The 8,778-nt window shown below is 51.0% G+C and overlaps 1 protein-coding gene across 1 annotated transcript; it reads right to left on the bottom strand.

Annotated features, from left to right (window-relative positions):
- Positions 1–5,764: 5,764 nt before the first annotated feature.
- Positions 5,765–8,127, bottom strand: RPS8 (ribosomal protein S8). The gene is made up of 6 exons (XM_084786668.1): positions 7,978–8,127; positions 7,467–7,573; positions 6,847–6,946; positions 6,468–6,643; positions 6,141–6,270; positions 5,765–5,916 (listed from the first exon to the last, which is right to left on the bottom strand). The coding sequence occupies exons 1-6, from the start codon at positions 7,979–7,981 to the stop codon at positions 5,807–5,809; spliced, it is 627 nt and encodes a 208-aa protein (XP_084642794.1). The 5' UTR covers positions 7,982–8,127; the 3' UTR covers positions 5,765–5,806.
- Between the last annotated feature and the right edge of the window lie 651 nt (positions 8,128–8,778).

Here is an 8,778-nt window from a genome sequence, read left to right as displayed (position 1 = left end):
CTTTGGCTTGTCTGCAGTAGATGTCGAGGCCCTCTAAGTGAACAGGGCTGGAGCTGCATTACACGCTGCTCTCTAGGCCAAGTAGAGAGTAGCAGGGACCGAGCATGCTAGGCAAGCACACTGTACAGTTTTAAGCCCAGCCCTTTTAGTCTTTTTGAGACAATGTCTCTACCCTCAAACTTGTAATCCTCCTACCTTAGCCTCGGAAGTTAGCTGGAATGTAGCTGAGGCTATCCTAGCATAGTCTGCTCAGCGTAAGTTAAAGGACTGGTGACATTGACAAGAAAGCACTTGTCCTAAAGAGAAAGGTGGACACTAGTGTGGTTCTGCAAAGTGAGAAGACGGCTGGGTGGGCTGAGGAAGCAAGCTTAGAGCATGGGTGTTTGGCTGCCTAGGGTCGTATGTCAGGATGAAGTCAGTGTTTCTAAAGGATTTTAATGGGTCATGTGTTCACACTCAGCCACAAACCAAGTGAGCAAAGTCCTTGGCTTGGCGCCTCCTATGAAGGGGCTAGCCAGGTTTATGCCTAGTACTTTCTGGGAAATAGCAGCCAGGTCTGGTCTGAACCTTCCCCCATCTTGTTTCTGTGTGATACTTCTTGCCACAGACCATGTCTGTGGATGCTGGATCTCCCAGCCATACTGATGAAGGTGGTACCCATAAGATCTGGGCCCTACAGCTTCAGAGCTGGGGACTTAAGGAGTCTTTGGCCACTAAGCAAAACTGCCTTATGCCTGGTACCATCTTGCAGAAGCTGCTGGATAGCTATAGTTGCAATCTGATGTACATGACCAAAAGCTTGCAAATCCAATTCTAGTGCATTGACAGTCGGCCTAATATTTTCCTCTTCAGCTGTGTAGCGTTCCACCTGCTGCTGTGAGGGACACTGCTCTTCTCCAGTTCAGTGATCCAGAAGTGCTGGATGTGGTGGCTCACAGAAGTCAGAATGGCTGGCACAGGGTACCCAAGAGTCTAAGGCTACCTGGGCTACTGAGAGTTCTAGGCCACCATGTAAGACTCGGCCCTTTTTTTGGGTCAGGTAGAGAGTGTTTTATGTTTTAAGACAGGACTTCTCTGTATAGCCTCGGCTCTCTTAGCACATACCTTTAATTCCAGCACTTGGGAGGCAGAGGCCTGGAATACACAGTGAGCTCAGGGCCAGCCTGGACTACAGTATGAGACTGTCTCAAAAAATAAGAAACAGGCCAGGCAGTGGTAGAATCTCAGCACTCAGGAGGCAAAGGCAGGCAGACGGCTGTCAGTTCAAGGCCAGCCTGGTCTACAATGCAAGTCCAGGACAGCTGACGGCTACACAGAGAAACCCTGTCTCAGGAAAAACAAACAGAAAGGACAGAGCCGAGCCGGGCATAGTGGCGCACGCCTTTAATCCCAGCACTCGGGAGGCAGAGGCAGGCAGACTGCTGTGAGTTCGAGGCCAGCCTGGTCTACAAAGTGAGTCCAGGACAGCCAAGGCTACACAGAGAAACCCTGTCTCAAAAAAAAAGAAAGAAAAAGGACAGAGTACTAAAGCCCCCCACTCCCATCTTTAAAAGGAGACTACAAAAACCCACCTTTACAATCACAAAGACTAAACCAGACATTCTCATCTGGAATACTATAGGAACCCCTAGCTCTCAGTGACCCCTTATCCAGAGGAATGGTGAATTAGTCCTCTGTTTAGAATTCTTCAGTAACCTCTCTGGTACAAAGGATCAATTCTGAGTGCCCTAGTGTGACCCAGTAAGCCCTGTCTGGTTAGTTTCCCTCTCTGTTCTCTTTGGATCCCATTTGGAAGTTGGTCAGTTTTTGAAGCCAAAACTCAGAATCCGAGTGGGCTGTCAACTGCTACCTATGAAATAAGTATTATCTCATCTGAAATGTTACGTATTTTGGTTCTGTGTAGACCAGGCTATCCTTCAAACTCACCACTGCACCCAGATTTGAAATTTAAAAGGGACTAGGCCGGGCAGTGGTGGCCTGTATCTGTAATCCCAACACTGTGAGGCAGAGGTGGACCACTGAGTCTACCTCTAGAGGTGGGCCAGCCTGGTCTAGAGTTCCAGGACAACCATAGGGCTACACAGATAAACCCTGTCTTGAACCAGCCCTTTGCCCCCCACCCCCCAAGGGGGCTGCAGAGATGGTTTAGCAGGTAAGAACTTGCTGTGCAACCATGAGGACTTGAGCTTGCATCCTGCATTCAGGCATAGGGCTGGAGAGTGCAGCAATTAGGACCGTTTCTCTTGTAGAAAATCTAGATTCAATTGCCAGAACACACATGGTGGCTCACAGCCATCTGTAACTCCAACTGCAGGGGATCTGATGACATCTTCTGACCTTGTGTTATCAGGCATATACATAGTATACATAATATACATGCAGGTAAAATATATAACGTGCATGGGAGAGGGGGTTCAAACAGGTGGACAGTCTGGTCTACAAAGTCCAGGACAGCCAAGGCTACACAGAAAAACCCTGTCTAGAAAAACATGAGGGGAAGAAAAAAAATAGTGTATTGCATATATGAGTGACCACAGGTACCTGTGGCATGTGTAGAGGTCAGAGGACAACTTTGTGAAGTTGGTTTTTTGCTCCCACCTTTACATGAGTGGGTTCTGGTGGTTAAACTCAAATCACCAGGCTTGTAGGCATCTTCTCCCACTGAGCCATCTCACCAGCCTTTATTACCTGGCTCATAGTTGAAGTCTCACTAAACTATGCAGGCTAGCCTTGAACTTGAAATCCTTTAGCCTCAGACTCCTTAGCAGGTGAGATCATAGGCCCTGTGCCTAGTGGCCTGTCTCAAGGAAAGCTTCTTTCTCTTATTTCTATCCACAAGTGCATTATTCTGCCTAGGGGATGTTAGGCAAGAAAAAGGAGTAAAGGGTCCTGACGGAAAGAGTAGAAGCTCCAGCTGGTTCTCTATGCACAGGTGGGGCCTGTGTATGATTATGCAAAATTTCATGTGTCCCCTTTACACAGCAGCAATTAGCAGACTGAAAAGAAAATTACAAAAGCGAACAGGTCTAGTTCTGGAAAGACTGATGCTGGAAACTGAACAGCAAGTGCGGGGCTGGAGGACCCAGGTTCAATTCTCAGCATCCACATGGGCGCTCACAACTATAGCTCTAGTTTCAGGGATCTGACAGCTCCGTCTAGCACGGTGGCTTCAAGCCTGTAATCCCAGCGTTGAGGCAGAGCGTTACCACCAGATGAGGGCCAGACTGAGCTAGAGACACTATTTTAAAAAGCAAAGACTGGCCGGGCGTGGTGGCGCACGCCTTTAATCCCAGCACTTGGGAGGCAGAGGCAGGCAGATCACTGTGAGTTCGAGGCCAGCCTGGTCTACAAAGTGAGTCCAGGATGGCCAAGGCTACACAGAGAAACCCTGTCTCGAAAAAGAAAAAAAAAAGCCAAGACTGAGTAGTGGCGGACCACACCTCTAATCGCAGTACTTGAGACCGAGGCAAGCAGATCTGTACATTCAAGGCCAGCCTGTGGTAGCCCACACCACTTTACTCCAGTACTCAGGAGACAGAGGCAGGCAGATACCCAAATCTGAGGCCAGCATAGTCTACAAAACAAGTTATACACGGAAACCCTGCCTTATAAAAACAAACCAGTTGGAGGGGGGGTGATGGCACATTCCTTTAATCCCAGCACTCAGGAGACACAAGCAGGTGAGGGCTTGGGGCTCAGTCGGTAGAGTGCTTACCCAGGATGAACAAAGCCATAGGTTCAGTTTCCAACACTATAAATTTAGGTATGAAGCCGGGTGTGATGGCTCTCGCCTTTAATCCTAGCACTTGGGAGGCAGACGGATCGCTGTTGAGTTTGAGGCCAGCCTAGTCTACAGAGAAACCCTATTTCAAAAAGCAAGAACGTTACATGAAACTCAAATCTTAGTTTCGTGTAACAACACACCCACACATTTACTATTTTATTTTGCCAAGTTCATTCTCTCCTACTATGTCAGTCCAGAAGTTGAACTTCAAGTTTGGCAGCAGGAACCATCATGGCTGAGCCTTCTGGCTGACCCCATATTTACTACTTTCTGTGCCTGCTTTGACTAGACAGGATTGAATAGTTTGTCTACACTGTTTCCTTCTCATCTTAAATATGTTCCAGGGCTCAGTGGCTTAGAGGACTGGGCTCAATTTTCAGCACCCATATCGTAGTGTTTGTAACAGAATACATGTATGCATAAACACATAAAATGAAATTAAAATCAAAATTTTCTTTTTTTGGGTTTTTGAGACAGGGTTTCTCTGTGTAGTCCTGGCTGTCTTGAACTCACTTCATAAACCAGGTCACCCTTGAACTCAGATCTGCCTACCTCTGCCTCCTGGGTGCTGGGATTACAGGTGAGTCAGTACGCCCAGCTGAGTAATTTTTAATTAAAAAATAAACGTATTCCAGAGCTGGGGTTAGCAGAGTTGGTCAAGTGGTTGCCTTGTACTCAGCAGCTTCTGTTCCCGGTAGCACCACGCACAAAACAAAACAAAGACCCTGGGTCCCACAGGCAGGAGGAACCTACAAGACTCCTTCAGGTGGTCCTCTGCTCTAGCACTAGGCCACACACACAACAAAGGAATGGTTTTGGGTTGTTTTTTTGTTTTTCTGTGTAGTCCTTGCTGTCCTGCAACTAATTTTGTAGATTAGGCTGGCCTCAAATTCAAGAGATCCACCTGTGCCGGAGGAGGTGGCACGCACCCTTAATCCCAGCACTCAGGAGACAGGGACAGGAGGATGCCTTTGAGTTTGAGGCCAGCCTGGTCTACAAGGTGGGTCCAGGACAGCCAAGGCTACAGAAACTGGGTGGGGGTGCGGGTACACAGATACATAGATTAGACAATAAAGTGCAGTCCTGGCCTAAACCCAGATCCTCAAGCATCCACTGAAAGGACAGACACAGCAGAGGAGCCCTGCAATCCCAGCACGGGGGCAGCGATCCGGGAGCTCACTGGCTGCTAATTCTGGCTGGACTGGCATCTCCCGGTTCACTGTTTCAAAACAAAGCACAAGTGGCCCACCTCTCTAACCCAACCTACACACGCATGCCCCACACTAAAAAGGCCTGGGGCTACAAATGGTGCTTGGCTGTAGAATGACTGACGAGCCTGAATGAATGAGGCACCAGGACAAGCTGAAGAGAAAGGTGAAAGACCAACCCAAGGATATTTCAAGTCACTTAAGTGACTTAATCAACAAAATATTCCTCTAGTGTATGAAAGTGGGTCTCTCTTGAGCTGAAACCAGCCCGGTATGGAACTCCAGCCAGCCAAGGCTACAAGAGTAGGCCTGTGCCTCAAAACAAGACACCCAACTATTAACCGTGCAGTGAAGACAAGCTCCCTTGCATCCTGTAGTCTAGTTTTACATAAGTATCAACTGCACAGTCCTGTGAGGTGTTCCCCTGTGACCTCCTAGATTTCTTAGGAGTCTTTTATGGGTAATACAACCATGAAGATTCTCGATACAATGCCCAAACCGCCAGACTTCCTATGAACGCCCGACATGGCTGAGGCGTAGGCAGCAGTACAGCCATGTGCTTAAGGCTCATGAAGATCAGTGTTAGCATACATATGAATCTAATGGACCCCTTAAAACCCCAGTCTACAAAGGAAAGGCAGACAGACTTTCTAGCCCAACAACACAAGCATGATAAGCTAGCATCCCAAAAACGACAGTAAAGGTGAGTTTTCCTCAGCTCTGCTCAGGGAGCGGGAGAAAACCCTACATCCGAACATTCAGACAGTGTAAATATAGAACAATAAACACCTTTATTACATGAGCTAGGAATGGTTTATTTGCCTTTCCGGGCTTTGATCTTCCTCAGGTAGAACTCCAGCTCCTTGCCCTCTAGCACATAGCCGTCCGCTCTGCCGCACTGGCCTGGTCTTGAGGCAATACAGGCTGTAAGGGAACAGGAGGCTCTCAGGAAAAGCACAAGAGGCCCTGCGACCTGTCTGTCCACCACAGCAGTGAGGCTGTCTCCTCAGATACAATTTATCCGCACTAAGCAGTCAGTAGCAGAACTGGACAAAGCTCTCATCACCAAGACAGCACCCCCCAGTACAGCCTGCTCTCCCCATGGTTCCCCTTACCAGCCCTGCTCCCCAACACAGCAGCCATCTCACCAAGAAGCTTGCCCTGCTGGAACTGCTCCTCCAGAAGACTGCTGATTTTGGCGTTCTTTTTCCTCTCGTCGTATTTCTTCTGAATTTTCTTTGATCGTTTTTTGTTTAAAATCTCTTCCTCCTCAGGAGTCTGAATAAAGACAATACAAATGGATCAGTCACCAGGAAGGTCACCAAGCCTTCCTGGATCCCCCAAATCCTGACAACGGCCTTCTTCAGCCCTGAGGCATTCATCTCGTTCCTTCAGTAGCAGAACTGGACAAGCATTTTCATCACAAGAAGGCAGCCTTCCCCCCCCCCATACCCCTACAGGAAACCACCACGCACCAGCTTGGCCCCCTTCTTGCGGCCCAGGGGCAGTGCATAGTGGGACTCGTACCACTGTCGGTACGGGGTGCTGTCAATGAGCACGATGCAGTTCTTCACCAGGGTCTTGGTGCGCACAAGCTCGTTATTGGATGCATTGTAGACAACATCAATGATCCTTGTTTTACGAGTACAGCCTGCACACAAGAGAAAAACCACAATCCAAGGGGTTGAGGCACTGGCTCAATGGGTACCAGGCCCAAGCTTTCTGTCGCGTGCGCGCGCGCGCGCGCGCACGCACACACACACACACACACACGCCTATCCACTTCATGCAAACAGTGCAACTAGCTTTACTACTCCTCCAACCCCCCACCCCCCGCGCAGCACGCCTACTCACACTCAGAGCCCCAGGAGAAGTTGCCCACATCCAGTCGCAGGGCACGGTACTTCTTATTGCCTCCTCGAACGCGGACTGTGTGTATACGACGCGGGCCAATCTGGGGGGGGGGGGGGGGAGACGAAAACCGCAAAGGGACCAAAATATGGTCATCAAGAAGAGCAGGGGACAGGAGCGAAGCCTGGGCTGCACAGAGGCACCAGTCAGTGTAACTATGACAAGTCCTTGCATCGGCAAGTGGCATACAGGTGACCAAGACGGCCACAACCACGCCTAAGGATACTTTTTCATCACCCTGGTTTACCTCCAGAAAGAATAAGTCTGACACCCCCACCGGCAGGCACAGAAGGATTCCAGTAAAAACACACCCAAGCCTGCACTACTTATGTGAAAGGAGCCCATTCCTAGGCGCCCTTCCAGGCCTGGACCCCAGCCATGTCGCCATTAGACCCTAAGCTCGTGGACCGGGGCGACTTGACTCACCACGTGGACGTGTGCAACACACCGAGTCCCCGAAATAAAACCAGAGCCTGATAACGTGGCGGCTGCCGATCGTGCCCAGCGCCCTACCGCAGGGAACGGCGGGGACCCCCCCCCCCCCGACCGACGCCCGCACCCACCTTGGTGTTGGCAGCAGGCCGGCCTAGCTCATACTTGCGCTTCTTGTGGTAGGGCTTTCTCTTACCCCCGGTCTTGCGGCGCTTGTGCCAGTTGTCCCGAGAGATGCCTGCGTGCGGCAGCGAGGACGCGCGGCTGAGCAACCGGGCCCCGGGGCCGGCGACTCAGCCCGCTCCCGAGCCCCGCGCCGCGCCAACCCCGCCCCGCGCGGGCCGCACGCTCAGCTCTCCAAGGTTGGCTTCCCCACGACGCAGTCGGGAGTCTGCAGCACACCCAGGTGTCATCATCCGCGTGCGGCCCGCGGCAGCCATGTTGGGCCGCTCGGAGTCCCGAGCCCGGGAAGGGGCCGCAGGGATCCCCCCGGCGAGGGCCTCCCGGTCACGGCCGGCACTCCCCACGGGCGCTCGTGGCCCACGCTCCGGCCGGCCACGCTCCGGGCCCGGCTGCCAGGCAGGATGGAGACGGATGGAGCTCGCCCCCCCGCCGCCCGAGCCAGCCTGCAGCGACACTCACCCATCGCTCGGCGCTGGCTGGAAAGAGGAAGCGCAAAGCCTCACGGTCCGGTTTCTAAAACGGAGCCCCGCCTTCTTTACGTCTCTTCCGGCTGCCGGGGAAGGACCGGGAACCTGTGGGATCCTGCGGCGCAGGCACTACAGAGGGTCCTGCCGGGTGTGAACGCGTTCCTCCCCCCGACTCACGTCCCTTGACCTTGGGCGTTAAGCTGACGTAATAAGGGCACACTTACCAGCTGTTGTGCTTACATTTTGCTCTTTTAAAAAAAGTCTTTTTGAGCTGGGCGTGGTGGCGCACGCCCTTAATCCCAGCACTCAGGAGGCAGAGGCAGGAGGATCACTGAGTTCGAGGCCAGTCTGGTCTACAAAGCGAGTCCAGGACAGCCAAGGCTACACAGAGAAACCCTGTCTCGAAAAACCAAAAAAAAAAAATATATATATATATATATATGTGTGTGTGTGTGTGTGTGTGTGTGTGTGTGTGTGTATGTATGTTTTTGGTTTTTGGAGAATGAGACAGCCTAGACGGGCTTCGAAACCTTGAATTTAGATCCTCCAGTTTCCAGCTGCTGGTTGCCGGAATGTAAGGTGTTCACCACCAGGCAGTGTATAAATGTGTGTCTCTCCCCCGTCCCCAGTTTATTATTTTATTTTTAAAATTACACTTGGTGGGGCGTGGTGCACGCCTTTTATCCCAGCTCACTGGAGTTGAAGGCATGGGGAGTTCCAGGACATCCAGGGCTTATTACACACACAAAAAAAAGTTCTGTCTTGAAAACAAAACAAAAAAGAAAATATTTAA

This window comes from Acomys minous, assembly GCF_964271855.1.
Source record: "Acomys minous genome assembly, chromosome: 6".
Taxonomy (NCBI): Eukaryota; Metazoa; Chordata; class Mammalia; order Rodentia; family Muridae; genus Acomys; species Acomys minous.
This window is presented reverse-complemented; position numbering and strand designations above follow the sequence as displayed.